At 43.4% G+C, this 17,113-nt stretch overlaps 1 protein-coding gene across 1 annotated transcript in view; it reads left to right on the top strand.

Annotated features, from left to right (window-relative positions):
* Positions 1–16,795, top strand: part of stau2 (staufen double-stranded RNA binding protein 2) — a 277,028-nt gene extending 260,233 nt beyond the window's left edge. The window contains exon 15 of the mRNA XM_061965635.2: positions 15,653–16,795. Coding sequence (XP_061821619.1) covers positions 15,653–15,688 — 36 coding nt within the window. The 3' untranslated portion in view covers positions 15,689–16,795. The remainder of the gene's footprint in view (positions 1–15,652) is intronic.
* Positions 16,796–17,113: the final 318 nt, after the last annotated feature.

Below are 17,113 nucleotides of genomic sequence, written 5' to 3'. Positions count from 1 at the left end.
GGATCATTTTGACCCAAACTTCTCTCCAATCTGACAAATGACTTTTGGCATAAACCACCCGTCTCGATCTAAAGGAAATTTTGATCCAAACGTGTGTGATTCGGTCAGAATATTCCGAGTGGCGTGTTTACATGAAGCATTTTTTTCCGATTAGGCTTTTAATCCGATTAATTATGTCCATGTACACATAGTTAATGTGGCATTCTCGCAAATAAAATACAGCCTGAACACTATTCATACCGCAATGGAGGTCACTATTAAGTGACCTCCATTAGACTAGAATTATCTAGTACCTCTGTTTTATTTTTAATGTGCTGGTTATCATTGATAACTGGCGGGAGGAGCGATCGCATTAATTATAACACATCTATCTACATTGCATGCATGCATGTGCCAGTGTGTGACCAAACTTGCCCTACGTTGTGTTTAATTTCTATCATGCAAATTGGCGGTTATCATCAACAACTGGTGGGAGGACTGATCGTATTAATTATATCACATATCTACATTTTTTGTTTACAATGCCAGGGTTTTCCCTAGACTGCCAAGATACCTGTGGCAGTGGAGGCGTGGTTATGGGTGTGGTCACCATGACATCATTGCATAATTTTATATGATCATGTAATATCCATCCATCCATTTCCTACCGCTTGTCCCTTTTGGGGTCGCGGGGAGTGCTGGAGCCTATCTCAGCTGCATTCGGGCGGAAGGCGGAGTACACCCTGGATAAGTCGCCACCTCATCACAGGGCCAACACAGACAGACAACATTCACACATACATTCACACACTAGGGCCAATTTAGTATTGCCAATCAACCTATCCCCAGGTGCATGTCTTTGGAGGTGGGAGAAAGCCGGAGTTATAATTATTTAAAAAGACTCAAAAAATGTAGACATACATTTACAAACAAATCTGTTATAAATAATTAGTATTAACGTAACCCATAACACATATTTTCTTTTATTGTTTTGCCATATTTTTCAATTGTTGTTATTGTACAATATACTTTGAGATTTGTTTTCAAGTAAAGTCTGTTGACTTTTAATTATTTTTATATTAAAAACAACTAGCAACAAATTTAGCATCTTCTTCGGGTGTTATTATAAAATGTACTCGTTTAGAGACTACTTCTGTCCCTCGATGTCCCCGACGAAAGAGGCGAGCTGCAGTCAGCGTGACTTCACACTTGCTTCGCGCTGTTGCTCCAGTTACACTGTCTCTTCTTAAAAGTGTTCTCTTAATATTTGCACATTTTGCAGATCGCTGTCAGTGGGTATATCTGGTATATATTCAAATGATGTCCACATTGCAGACATGCTGACAACGCTCCAGACAATCGCATGTATTTTGTTTACATCCGGTTTTGGCAGCGCTGTTTTTGGTAATCAAAGTCTTTTTCCGGTGGTCGAGTTTTTGGGACATCACTTGTGAATAGTGCACAAATAATAGGCTGTATGCAGGGGCGTCACTAGCTTTTAAGGACAGGGGGGGCTTAGCCCCCAGGAGATGCACAGGATGCGAGCGAACGTAGCGCACGAGCACAAAACCTCACAAACGGCTAACAAAGACTTATAAATTATTCATTGTTATTATTATTATTTCAGTCGGTTTATTTTCAATCTGTGTTCAGTACAACAACAAACATGGGTTTGCACAGTGACATTTTGTTTACAGCATCAACAAGAAACAATTAATTGCATGATCCTTTAAGATACACTGAAACACAATGAAAGTCGTGGCATTAGCCTCTATGTTATTACTTCACAACATAGAGGCTAATGCCACCACTTTCGCTCACAATACAATAATTGTTTGTTCCCAAATATTTTGAAGTTGCACAGATTACATTTTGGGCACATATGTGACTAAAATGGTTGTAAATTCAAGCCCTGGAAATATTACTTAATTACTTGAATTAAAGTAATATCTGGATCGGGATAATTTGGCTTATATATAATATATTTATATATATATATATTATGGCAAGTCGTTAAGGAAATTAAATATATATGGAAGTCTGAATAGAAATGAGAAACGTTTATATATACTGTAAATAAGAAAGACTTAGAGAAATCTCCTGACGATTGAGGGTACCCCCCTCATGAAACAGGCCTGTAGAGATGAAATAGTCTTGTGATTTTTTTTCCCACACATACATATATGTGTATATATATACCGGGATATATATATATATATATATATATATATATATATATATATATATATATATATATATATATATGAAAGACTTAAAGGTATACGAGATAGGATCCAGCTCCCCCCGCTACCCCAAAGGGAATAAGCGGTAGAAAATGGATGGATGGATAGAGGATGTTGTGGATCATGTTGACTATTGGTCCTCCTAATTGTCAATCATTCTGGTGATGTTACGTAATATATATATATATATATATATATATATATATATATATATATATATATATATATATATATATATATATATATATATATATATATACATGAAATAAAACAAATGGCTTTTCGATAAGCCATTTTTTATTTATTTATTTATTACAACGCCAAAATAGGCCTAACAACGCCAATGGTTGTAATTCTGTAGCACTTTGAGATTTGGAATCAAATGTAAAGTAGATTACAAATACAATCTATTATATAAATCAATCAATCAATCAATCAATCTTTATTTATATAGCCCTAAATCACAAGTGTCTCAAAGGGCTGCACAAGCCACAACGACATCCTCGGTACAAAGCCCACATAAGGGCAAGGAAAAACTCACCCCAGTGGGACGTCGATGTGAATGACTATGAGAAACCTTGGAGAGGACCGCATATGTGGGTAACCCCCCCCCCCTCTAGGGGAGACCGAAAGCAATGGATGTCGAGTGGGTCTGACATAATATTGTGAGAGTCCAGTCCATAGTGGATCCAACATAATAGTAAGAGTCCAGTCCATAGTGGGGCCAGCAGGACACCATCCCGAGCGGAGACGGGTCAGCAGCGCAGAGATGTTCCCAACCGATGCACAGGCGAGCGGTCCACCCCGGGTCCCAACTCTGGACAGCCAGCACTTCATCCATGGCCACCGGACCTGTGCCCCCCCCCCCCCCCCCCAAGGAAAAGGGGAGCAGAGGAGAAAAGAAAAGAAACGGCAGATCAACTGGTCTAACAGGGGGGCTATTTAAAGGCTAGAGTATACTAATGAGTTTTAAGATGGGACTTAAATGCTTCTACTGAGGTAGCATCTCTAATTGTTACCGGGAGGGCATTCCATAGTACTGGAGCCCGAATAGAAAACGCTCTACAGCCCGCAGACTTTTTTTGGGCTCTGGGAATCACTAATAAGCCGGAGTTCTTTGAACGCAAATTTCTTGCCGGGACATATGGTACAATGCAATCGACAAGATAGGACGGAGCTAGACCGTGTAGTATTTTATACGTAAGTAGTAAAACCTTAAAGTCACATCTTAAGTGCACAGGAAGCCAGTGCAGGTGAGCCAGTATAGGCGTAATATGATCAAACTTTCTTGTTCTTGTCAAAAGTCTAGCAGCCGCATTTTGTACCAATTGTAGTCTTTTAATGCTAGACATAGGGAGACCCGAAAATAATACGTTACAGTAGTCGAGACGAGACGTAACGAACGCATGAATAATGATCTCAGCGTCGCTAGTGGATAAAATAGAACGAATTTTAGCGATATTGCGGAGATGAAAGAAGGCCGTTTTAGTAACACTCTTAATGTGTGACTCAAAGGAGAGAGTTGGGTCGACGATAATACCCAGATTCTTTACTGATTCGCCTTGTGTAATTGTTTGGTTGTCAAATGTTAAGGTGGTATTATTAAATAAATGTCGGTGTTTAGCAGGACCAATAATCAGCATTTCCGTTTTCTTGGCGTTGAGTTGCAAGAAGTTAGCGGACATCCATTGTTTAATTTCATTAAGACACGCCTCCAGCTGACTACAATCCGGCGTGTTGGTCAGCTTTAGGGGCATGTAGAGTTGGGTGTCATCAGCATAACAATGAAAGCTAACACCGTATTTGCGTATGATGTCGCCTAGCGGCAGCATGTAAATACTAAAGAGTGCAGGGCCAAGAACCGAAACCTGAGGAACTCCGCACGTTACCTTAACATAGTCCGAGGTCACATTATTATGGGAGACGCATTGCATCCTGTCAGTAAGATAAGAGTTAAACCACGACAAAGCTAAGTCTGACATACCAATACGTGTTTTGATACGCTCTAATAAAATATTATGATCGACGGTATCGAAAGCAGCGCTAAGATCAAGAAGCAGCAACATAGATGACGCATCAGAATCCATCGTTAGCAGTAGATCATTAGTCATTTTTGCGAGGGCTGTCTCCGTAGAGTGATTTGCCCTGAAACCGGATTGAAAAGGTTCACAGAGATTGTTAGACACTAAGTGTTCATTTAGCTGCTGTGCGACAATTTTTTCGAGGATTTTCGAAATAAAGGGAAGGTGGGACACCGGTCGGTAGTTTACCATGAGGTCAGGATCAAGGTTAGGTCTTTTGAGCAGAGGATGAATAACCGCTTTCTTGAATGTTAGGGGAACAGTGCCAGAGGAAAGTGATAAGTTTATAATATTTAGCACTAATGGACCTAATAATACAAAAAGCTCCTTGATAAGTTTCCCAGGAAGTGGGTCAAGTAAACATGTTGTTTGTTTTATCCCACTTACACGCTGTAATAGTTCCTCTAATGTTATTTCATCAAAAAGAGAGAGACTATTTTGTATTGCAGTATCCGTCGTAGATACAGTTGTATCTGTGTTAATAGAACCCAGTTGTAGCTGGGATGCGTTGTCTTTAATCTCCTTTCTAATGAGTTCAATTTTCTTATTAAAGAAATTCATAAAGTCATCTGCCGAGTGGGTGGAGCTATTGGGAGGAGTCCCTTGTTGGGTTAGCGATGCTACTGTACTAAACAAAAATTTAGGGCCGTTTTTGTTGAGGCGGATGAGATTTGAGTAATATTTAGCTTTAGCTAAGGTAAGCATGCGTTTATACGATATTAAACTATCACTCCATGCTTGATGGAAAACCTCAAGCTTGGTCGCGCGCCATTTGCGTTCCAACTTTCTACATGATAATTTATGAGCTCTGGTTTCTTCTGTAAACCATGGGGTGCGCCTTTTAGGGGCCCTTTTTTGTTTTAGCGGTGCTATACTATCAATGGTTTTGCGCAGGGCATTGTCAAAGTTGTTAGTGAGGTTATCAATAGAGCCGACATAATTTGGGAATGGTGCCATTACCGAAGGCAGTAGGTCAGTGTCATGTTTGTGTAATCATGTTTTGTTTTAAGTCATGTTTTGTTTAGTTTCTGGCTTTTCACTCCCTTGTCTTGTCACCATAGCAACCATTAGTTTTCACCTGTCACGTCACGCACCTGTTTCACGTCTTGAGTCACGCACCTGTTTTCGTTAATCATGTCTGTAGTATTTAAGTTCAGTGTTTTTCAGTTTGTTTTTCTGACGACCTCGTACCCCATACCGCACCCCATATATGCTTCTGCACACTCCTCTATGATCCTGCTTCATGTCCCTTGTCACAGTAAGTTTTGGTTCCATGTTTATAGTCTTTTTGTTTTTTCATAGTTTATTCTCCGCCATTGTGCGCGCTTTTTGTTTGATCTTTTTTTTAATAAATAAATCATGTACCTTGGTTCCCGTCTCGCCCGTGCCAACTTTCCGCTGCATCCTGGAAAAGCAAACTCCCCAGACCAAGTCTTGACAGTAGGTCGTCAGCAGACCCGCTTTTCCGCACCTGAGTTGGACATTTTCGACGAGGCTTCTTGGGCGGTCCTGTGCGCGATGGAGGAGGAAACGCGGCGCTACTCCTCCATGGAGTATAGAGACTTCATTTGGTCCCAGGACGACACAGCGTCACCTCAGCCGCGGAAGCGCCGCCAAAGACGAAGGACGTCAGGAAGAACTTCCGCGAGCCTGCAGGGCACGCCGCTCCCACATGCCCCTCCCCCTCCGGGCGGAAGCAAGCAGCAGCCAGCCCGGCTTCGCCCTGATGACGTCAAAAACCAGGATTTTTTTTTCTGAATTCTTTTTCTTTTGATTCCCCGCTCCCCAGGACTCAAGCCACACCCAAGACACAAAACAATTTTTTTTCACCCACTCAATCCCAGGCACAAGAAAGACAATTTGGACAATTTAATGGGGAAGTTTCTGCCCTCCTCCGCCCACCCCTACAGAGAGTTCCAGACCGCAGGGAGCGCGTCTGGTATCCGCCCCTTGAGGGGGGGGCTAGGGCTGGGAATTGTTCAGGTGGGGTGGATCAGCATCACCTTGTCAAGCCACAGCCTCCCTCACGGCCGCCACCACCAGTCTTCCGACCTGTCAAGCCACAGCCTCCAGCACGACCGCCCTTACCAGTCTTTTACCATGCCAAGCCGCAACCCCCAGCAAGACCACCTCCACCTGCACTACCAGCTCCACGACGCCAAGCTCCGGTACCAGCTCCACGACGCCAAGCTCCGGTACCAGCTCCACGACGCCAAGCTCCGGTACCAGCTCCACGACGCCAAGCTCCGGTACCAGCTCCACGACGCCAAGCTCCGGTACCAGCTCCACGACGTCAAGCTCCGGTACCAGCTCCACGACGTCAAGCTCCGGTACCAGCTCCACGACGTCAAGCTCCGGTACCAGCTCCACGACGTCAAGCTCCGGTACCAGCTCCACGACGCCAAGCTCCGGTACCAGCTCCACGACGCCAAGCTCCGGTACCAGCTCCACGACGCCAAGCTCCGGTACCAGCTCAACAAGTCCAAGACCAAGACCCTCCACGCCAAGACCAAGACCAAGACCCGCCATGCCAAGACCAAGACCAAGACCCGCCATGCCAAGACCAAGACCCGCCATGCCAAGACACGCCATGCCAAGACACGCCATGCCAAGACCAAGACACGCCATGCCAAGACCAAGACACGCCAAGCCAAGACCAAGACCAAGACCCGCCAAACCAAGACCAAGACCAAGACCCGCTAAGCCAAGACCAAGACACGCCATGCCATGCCAAGACCAAGACTCGCCATGCCAAGACCAAGACTCGCCATGCCAAGACCAAGACTCGCCATGCCAAGACCAAGACTCGCCATGCCAAGACCAAGACTCGCCATGCCAAGACCAAGACTCGCCATGCCAAGACCAAGACCCGCCATGCCAAGACCAAGACCCGCCATGCCAAGACCAAGACCCGCCATGCCAAGACCAAGACCCGCCATGCCAAGATCAAGACCCGCCATGCCAAGATCAAGACCCGCCATGCCAAGATCAAGACCCGCCATGCCAAGACCCACACCAAGACCAACACCCACGCCAAGACCAAGACCTATACCAAGACCCACGCCGAGCTTCGCCGCCTGACGCGCCACGCCGAGCTTCGCCGCCTGACTCACCACGCCAAGCCACGCCTGCCACGATGATGACGCGCCTGCCTCCTCGTCGGCCACGGATATGGCCGCTACCTGGTCGCCCGCCACGCCAAGTGCGACCACCTCCCAGTCGGCCACGAATGTGGCCATTCCCTGGGCGCCCGCCTCCGCTGCTGCGGCGTTTCACTCGCCGCCGCCACCTAACTGTGCCCCGGTGGATACGGGGACACGTGGTCTGGCGACCCACCGCCATGTCCCCCTCCCGCCCTCCCATGACTCTTGTTAATTTTTATGGACATCTGGTATCTGTCCTTAAGGGAGGGGCTCTGTCATGTTTGTGTAATCATGTTTTGTTTAAGTCATGTTTTGTTTAGTTTCTGGCTTTTCACTCCCTTGTCTTGTCACCATAGCAACCATTAGTTTTCACCTGTCACGTCACGCACCTGTTTCACGTCTTGAGTCACGCACCTGTTTTCGTTAATCATGTCTGTAGTATTTAAGTTCAGTGTTTTTCAGTTTGTTTTTCTGACGACCTCGCACCCCATACCGCACCCCATATATGCTTCTGCACACTCCTCTATGATCCTGCTTCATGTCCCTTGTCACAGTAAATTTTGGTTCCATGTTTATAGTCTTTTTGTTTTTTCATAGTTTATTCTCCGCCATTGTGCGCGCTTTTTGTTTGATCTTTTTTTTAATAAATAAATCATGTACCTTGGTTCCCGTCTCGCCCGTGCCAACTTTCCGCTGCATCCTGGAAAAGCAAACTCCCCAGACCAAGTCCTGACAGTCAGCAAGAGTCATCGTTGTGGCAGCATTAATGTTGCGGCTGCTATAGCAGTTATTATTATTATTAGTTTGTTGACAATGAGTCAGAACTTCGAATTTTATAAGGTAATGATCGGACATTACTTTAGTATACGGGAGTACCATAACTTTGGAGGTGGTGACACCCCTGACCAGCACTAGATCTATCGTATTACCGTTGCGATGCGTAGGTTTATTTATTATTTGTGTAAGACCACAGCTATCAATTATAGTCTGGAGCGCCACGCACTGAGGGTCCGATGGGGTATTCATATGGATATTAAAGTCCCCCATTATGATTATATTGTCTGCGTGCGTTACTAGATCAGCAACGAACTCTGAGAATTCATTAATGAAGTCCGAGTAGGGCCCTGGGGGGCGGTAGATAACAGCCATATCGAGAGGCAGCGGTGTGACAGACCTCATAGTAAGCACCTCAAACGATTTGTATTTATTATTTAGGTTAGGGGTAAGGTTAAAGTTTTCATTGTATATTAGTGCGACCCCCCCACCCCTTTTAAGGGGACGGGCAATATGCGTATTCGTATAGTTAGGAGGAGATGCCTCATTTAGCGCAAAAAAATCGTCTGGTTTGAGCCAGGTTTCGCTAAGACCAATGACGTTAAGATTGTTGTCTCTAATGACCTCATTAACTAATAACGTTTTGGGAGACAATGATCTTATGTTTAAAAGCCCATATTATAAGTATTGGGCTGTTTTGACGAGTTTTTGTTTAAATTATCCGTAGTAGAAATATTAATAATGTTGCGTTTATTATACGTAGTGCACTTTAAATAGTTTCGACCATATCTAGGAATTGATACGACGGGAATTTTCAGATTGTTTGCTTGATGCTGCGATCGACTGAACGCATCATGATTTGCCACCTCAGTAGAATGCATATTTACCCCGGACACATTCACAACAGAAAACACATTATGTGAGTTGTGTGTTATTCTAAGAAAATTGCTATGCGTACAGGAATTATCCAGCCTGGTGCTGGCTAGTTCTAGCTTAACTGACTCCTCACCCGGACTAGCAGGCTCTGTAATTGCCTGTGACCGGGCTTGCTCTAGTGTAGTTAGTCAAATGTGACTTAAACAGTGGTCTATGTTCTTAGACAGGATGATGGCGCCTTCCTGGTAAGAGTGAAGGCCGTCCCTCATCAGCAAGCCTGGTTTGCCCCAGAAAGAGGGCCAATTATCAATAAACGTTAGTCCCTGTTGTCTACAGAAGCTAGCCAGCCACTTGTTAAGCGAGACTAATCTGCTATATCTCTCATCATTGCCTCTCGCAGGCAGGGGGCCAGAGACAAATACTCGATGCCTGGACATCTTTCTAGCGAGATCACAAGTCCTGGCTATGTTTCTCTTTGTAATCTCTGACTGTCTCATTCTAGTGTCATTGGAGCCAACGTGTACAAGTATATTCGCATAACTGGTGGTGCGATTAGCCTGTCGTACGTGTTTACTAGGCCTGTTGCGAGTTAGCTCCCTAAGATTAGCCTCAATGTCAGGTGCTCTGGCCCCAGGGATGCACTTAATTGTGGCTGGTTTGCTAAGCTTTATGTTTCGGGTGATGGAGTCCTTTATGACTAAGGTGTGGTGCCCGTTAGACTGGGGTGTAGGACTAGCTAAAGAGCTAAATCTATTATGCGTCTCAACCGGTACACCGTAGCTTGTAGGCCGCTTAGGACTACTACAGGCTGGGCTAGTTAGCTCGCTACAGCTAACGCTAGCAGATGTGTCCGCAACATCTAAAGTTACGAGATTACTCTGCTCTAACTGGCGGACACGGCCCTCTAGCAGAGCCAGCCTCTCCGTGAGTAAGGTGCAAGACGCGCAGGAAGCCATACTCACGGTGTTTTCTGTCACCGAGTGAAGTTCCTGCTGTCTTCCGAGAAGTCCTGGTCACGGTGTGCAGGAGTAGATTCCTTCTGACCGGCGACCGGCGACGCCTTTCTCCGCGCTAGCTTCGTTAGCTTAGCAGCTAGCTGCTAGCTAGCTGCGGGAGGGGTGGTGAGACAGAGATCGGGTGATTTGCAAGTTAAATAGTACTACTAAATATGTTGAGAAAGTAATAAAGAAAGCTGCAGAACAATTAAAAGCACACAAATAGAACAATACTTGGCTTTTTCGAAACAGCGAGCAGTCAGCGAGCAGTCACGCATAAATAAATTATATATATATATATATATATATATATATATATATATATATGTCCTTACGTAACATCACCAGAATGATTGACAATTAGGAGGACCAATAGTCAACATGATCCACCCAGAAAGAAAGAAAACAAATGGCTTATCGATAAGCCATTTTAAAAAAAAATGTTTTAATATTTATTTATATGTATCATTATTCTCCTACTCACCTTTCCAGTAGAGGCCTCTCCCCTCTCACTTTATGTGCTCCTCTGCCCTGACTCTTACAGGTCAATAGGGGTTGTGGAGTGATTATTATTATTATCTACTGATTAGAGTCATACGTGAATGAGCTCAGCTCCTGTTCTCCTCCATGTGTAAAGTGAGAAACACAGCTGATGCTCCAGAAGGAAGTAACCCCAAAGATAGCAAATGGTAAAAAAGAGTGCACATTTAACTTTATAAATAAGCAGGACCTTCATGATGCATTTCAGGCTAACTAGCTAACTAAGTAGCAGCATTGTTTTAGAGTGGGAATGTAACTTTTTGTCCAACACAGACCTGGTGTAAAGTGGAGCTAATACATTTTAATACAAGCAGTGATGAATACTTACTTTCTTGAAAAAGTTTCTTATGTCCATTTGCATCCGTTCACGTTCTTGTTCTGCAGTGCTGTGTGCTAATGCGCTTCGTACACCTGCAGGACCGCAAGCAAGGTCGCAGAGAAAATGCGGACTGGATTTTGAGTGATGTGGGCATTTTCTATATGAACAAGTCCAAGGACCGCAAGCAAGGTCGCAGAGCAAATGCAGACTGGATTTTGAGTGATGTGGGCATTTTCTATATGAACAAGTGTAATGGATTGGATACTGACGCACTAAAGGGGCTCTCTTCCTTACGCTATGAAGTGAGGGGAAACTGAGTGAATAATGACAGCTTATATGATTATTTATTTAAACTCATATTCGGGCCACTTTATAATGAATATGTCGGCATGTATTTGTAAAAAAAAAAAAAAAGAATTTCTTTTTTTCTTTTTTTTTTAACACCAAATTATTTAGGGGGGGCTTAAGAATATTTTATGGGGGCTTGAGCCCCCCTAAAATAGGCCTAGCAACGCCAGTGGCTGTATGTATCAATTCATACTGTAACGACCAGCTGGTGTTAATGTTTTATGTTTTGATGTCAGTTTTTCCCATGTTTGCAAACACACCGTCTGTGCATGAAAGTCGATTGGCTGAGAATGAGGAAGTGTTGTTGTGTGTCTGGGGAAGCACGGACTCATTGAGACGAAAGTGTAATGTTGTGTCTCAGCCTCTGGATGTGTAACCAAAACAATCAGCTCCAGCCAAGGTCTTGGTCACATTCTACCCACTGTGACTTGAAGATTAGGTACACACATTATTGTGCCTACGAGTAATGATTAATCCACGGGTGTCAAACTCAAGCCTGGTCTGTCCTGAAAATAATATGCGTCAATAAAGCATTTTAGTTATCCACCAACCTGTTTGTAAAAAAATATATAAAAATGCATAGGCAGTTGTGTAATGGGGCTAATATGTTTATATTCACTTCACTGTTACAAGCGGCCCTCAATGAAAATGAGTTTGACACCCCTGAGTAGGTATTCATTTTGACTTATTAAAACACAGTACCGTATTTTCCGCACTATAAGGCGCACCTAAAAACCACAAATTTTCTCAAAAGCTAACAGTGCGCCTTATAACCCGGTGCGCTTTATTACGATTCATTTTCATAAAGTTTCGATCTCGCAACTTCGGTAAACAGCCGCCATCTTTTTTCCCGGTAGAACAGGAAGCGCTTCTTCTTCTACGCAAGCAACCGCCAAGGTAAGCACCCGCCCCCATAGAACAGGAAGCGCTTCTTCTTCTACTGTAAGCTACCGCCCGCCCCCGGAAGAAGAAGAAAAAACGCGCGGATATCACCGTACGTTTCATTTCCTGTTTACATCTGTAAAGACCACAAAATGGCTCCTACTAAGCGAAAAGGATCCGGTTCATAAAAAGACGCAATCTCTCCATCCGCACACGGATTACTACCGTATTTCACAGCAACTGATATTCCTGTGAACCGCACTGTGGAACGGGAGCACGTACGGTGAATATTCGCACCACAGGGAATGAGAAGTCATCCTTCACTGTGGTTCTAGCTTGCCATGCTAACTTCCACCCATGGTGATATTCAAAAGGAAGACCTTGCCAAAAGAGACCTTTCCAGCCGGCGTCATCATAAAAGCTAACTCGAAGGGATGGATGGATGAAGAAAAGATGAGCGAGTGGTTAAGGGAAGTTTACGCGAAGAGGCCGGGTGGCTTTTTTCACACAGCTCCGAAGGCGAACACACCTTCACTAAGACGGGCAGACAGCGCCGGACGACATACGCCAACATCTGCCAGTGGATCGTAAATGCCTGGGCAGATATTTCGGTCACAACTGTGGTCCGAGCTTTCCGGAAGGCAGGATTCACAGAACAACAGCGACACTGACTCCCGATGACTTCGACGAGACGGAACCGGACATTTTGGATACCACGCTTGCGCAACTTTTCAATTCGGACACCGAAGACGAAGAATTCGAAGGATTTACGAATGAAGAATAACTTCAGAAGGTGAGCGCTATGTTTATTTTGTGTGTTGTGACATTAACGTTCGAGCAACATTATGTTACTATTGCTCTACACCATTTTGAATTTTACTATGTTTGTGATTGCACATTTGCGTACATTTTGGGACAGAGTTGTTAGAACGCTGGTTTTCAATATATTATTAAAGTTTGACTGAACTATCTGACTGTTTTTTTGACATTCACTTTAGCGCAGCGTTTTTTTGACATTCACTTTAGCGCAGCGTAGGCGCGGCTTATAGTCCGGGGCGGCTTATTGGTGGACAAAATTATGAAATATGTAATTCATAGAAGGTGCGGCTAATAATCCGGTGCGCCTTATAGTGCGGAAAATACGGTAAGTGTCTATATTAGCTATATTAGCCTACTATCAAAATTACTTCAAAAGTCTTATATAAGTGTTATAATGAAGGCAACACATGATGTAATAATAATGATAAATGGGTTGTACTTGTATAGCGCTTTTCTACCTTCAAGGTACTCAAAGCGCTTTGACACTACTTCCACATTTACCCATTCACACACACATTCACACACTGATGGAGGGAGCTGCCATGCAAGGCGCTAACCAGCACCCATCAGGAGCAAGGGTGAAGTGTCTTGCTCAGGACACAACGGACATGACGAGGTTGGTACTAGGTGGGGATTGAACCAGGGACCCTCGGGTCGCGCACGGCCACTCTTCCACTGCGCGTCTATATTAGCTATATTAGCCTACTATCAAAGGCTGACGCATTTCTTTGTTGACAAAAATTTTGTATTTTAATTTTTATTCGACACATTTTTGCAACATTGGAAATCATTAGTAAAATGGAGGCTTCCCAGAGGGAGAGATAACGCCTGGAAATGACGGCGTGGCGCAGTGGGAGAGTGGCCGTGCGCAACCCAAGGGTCCCTGGTTCAATCCCCACCTAGTACCAACCTCGTCATGTCCGTTGTGTCCTGAGCAAGACACTTCACCCTTGCTCCTGATGGGTGCTGGTTAGCGCCTTGCATGGCAGCTCCCTCCATCAGTGTGTGAATGTGTGTGTGAATGGGTAAATGTGGAAGTAGTGTCAAAGCGCTTTGAGTACCTTGAAGGTAGAAAAGCGCTATACAAGTACAACCCATTTATCATTTATTATTTATCTTAGAATGGCCAAAGGTGTGTCCAAGTTTAAGGAAACGGCAGGCTGTCTTCTTCTAATGGATTTATTACAATCTTTACAAGCTAGGTAACGTTTGCTGTGGTCTGGAACAACATGGCAAACAATTATGAGAAATACAGCCAATATTACATACAGATAATGTGTCATGAGACATGCAAATACACAGTAAATTAAATACACAGAGGACATAAGTGAAGGAAATTAAATGATCTCAAATATACCTACAAACGAGGCATAATGATGCAATATGTACATGCAGTTAGCCTAAATTGCATGTTAGCATTGATTATCTTGCAGTCATGAATTGACTAAATATGCCTGATAAGCACTCCAGCAAATCAATAAAATCAACAAAGCTCACTTTTGTGCATTCACGCACAGCATGAAACGTTTGATGGACAAAATGGGACAAAGAAGGAGTGGCATAAAACACGTCTTTCTGTGGCAGCATCGGAGAAAGTTGTACATGTAAACAAACTATGGTGAGTTCAAGGATCGCTAAAACGGTGCTTGCCAAATACTCTCATCAGTGAAGCATGTTTGATATAAACAGTGGGATTTCTAACAAATTAAGAATGTTTGTCCTCCTACAGAAAACATATTGAAACAAAAAATCCTCTTCATCTTTTTCCATTTTCACACATCTCTGGAAGAGGTCCAGGGAGCCACTAGGGCGGCGCTAAAGAGCTGCGGGTTGCTGACCCCCGAGTTAGAATATAAAAGAATGCTTTATTGACATTGTATTAAATGCTTCATGATTTATGTTTGCCATTCTTTAAGAGAAATACAATCACTAGTAACTACTCCAAGCAATACGGCTAAAACTATACAGATTAGACATGTAGCAGGTAAAACACACGTTAAAGATAAAACGCAAATTATAGATTTTTGTAAATTCAGTAATTTTACTTCCATTAGTTTGCGTTACGTGGGCAGTTTGAACTGTGCGAATAATTAGGCACAAGCCAGCTGTGTGTGCGTCTATGTACACAGCAAGGGAGCTAGTTCACTACATTACTTTGAAATTCCTTGTGCAGATATGGATGATTTTATTTAAATGTTTGAAGGAAAGGTGGTAATACTAAAATGCCAACTTTGGCGAGGCTTCCGTGTTTAAAGTCACCTTTATCTGTAGTTTTGAATCCTAATTACCTCCGTGTGCTTCACGCACCCTCTTTATTAACCAGTAGAAATGCCATTTTTTGCTAAATGTGTGTCTCATGATACAAAGGGACAAAGGTAACAGGATGTGTATCTAAAACAAATATGAACAGGGCCACCAAATAATACAGAGAGATAACTTCTCGTTATTGTTATTGTTCATGATGGACTTTGTTTTTAGCAAATGTCAGGGTGACTTTCTCAAAGATGTGTTTCTATGAAAGTGTGAAAACACGAATGTGAAGATGTTCTTAATTAGTAAGTAAACATTCTATCACTCCTCATGTTGACAAAGGACAAGTGTTTGAACCACAATCTTTGGCCTTTTTTGGACTGTAACATGCTTTGTGTTACAGAGCACAGAAGCCTGCGGGAGGGAAGAGGGACATTGAACAGACTAACTCAGGCATCGCCACTTCTCAGGTCTGCACGGATTCAAAGGCTGTCGTCCAGGAGCGAACTCCCTCCTCTCCCTTGTGAGCACACAACCCCCCTAATCAACCCTTTGCCTGAGCCCAAAGTGTAACTAACCCTGCCCCTACCCTTACCCCATAGTAGCCACTGTACCCTGCATCACTTGTATCATGCAATAGGGTTGATGTGCACCGTATAAGTCCCCATTATCTGAAGTCTATGTGAAGACAACACTATCTCCACACATTAGTGATGAGTTCAGTCTTGGTTCATAAAAGAAACAAAACAACAAGCATATGATCTGCATGGTACTGTATGAAATGAAGGGAAGTCCAACGTGATTGTTGTCTCCGGATCAATATTCGTCGGTATGGTTAAATCAAATGTGTACATCATGACATTATAATACGAGAAAATATTTTAGAAGAGGGAAACCAACTTGTATTTTATTTGATTTGAGGGGTATTCCGTTCATTTTAGTCTTTTGTTTAATTAATCTAACAATGCTTGAGTACTGTATTTAAAATTAACCAATGCCAGTGCTGTGAAAGTTCTAGTTGTTGTCTTCATATATAATCACCCAGCTTACCTTGTATGCTGATTTACTGTAAGAAAAAAAAAAAAAAGAGTTAATCTATATCTATATGGATGTGTATGACTTTATTCCCAAAATTAACACACAATAAACTTTTTTTTTGGTTCATATGGACAGAAGGTGAAATGTGTTAGCAGTAGAAAGTTGGGCTGTCCTCTTTTGTGTCCTCACACTGGCAGGGCTTGACTGACAGTGGCAGCGAGGGGGCGGGGCCACTCCATGTTCGTTATTCTCTGTAGGTGGACCCCCTCCCCACTTTTGTCACATCTACACTCATTGTGCGTGTCGTACTGACCGATTGTAACATCAACTGGGTGCTTGTAATGCCTGCGTTAATATGAGTGGCATTTTTGGGGGGCGGGGGAGAATCTCTCGCTTCCCTCAAGGGCCAGGTCGAGCGACGTTGAGGATGGTGTTCTGTAAAAGGCTTTTTTTTTCTTTTTTTTAATTTGTATTTTTAAATAAACTAAAATGCAGTAAAAACACCCCATTTCATGTGGAAAACCTGTCTTGTCTTTTTTGTTGGTGCTTCTTAGGGGATGTTTGCCTGATGGGAGAGTTAGAGAACAATACATAACAATCACACAAATAACCTTTTGACATTACAGTCATGCATGCATATAAAGAAATGAAATCACACAAAAACTGATTGAAAAAGATTTTTCATGGCATCCGAAGGTCTACATGGATGTGAAATAATAATTTGATGAGGTGGGGGGGGGGCCATACTTGCCAACCCTCCCGATTTTTCCGGGAGACTCCCATATTTCAGTGCCCCTCCCGAAAATCTCCCGGGGCGACCATTCTC

This window comes from Nerophis lumbriciformis, linkage group LG07, assembly GCF_033978685.3.
Source record: "Nerophis lumbriciformis linkage group LG07, RoL_Nlum_v2.1, whole genome shotgun sequence".
In the NCBI taxonomy this organism is placed as follows: Eukaryota; Metazoa; Chordata; class Actinopteri; order Syngnathiformes; family Syngnathidae; genus Nerophis; species Nerophis lumbriciformis.
Note: the sequence above shows the minus strand (reverse complement) of the source record. Positions and strands in the feature narration are given on the sequence as shown.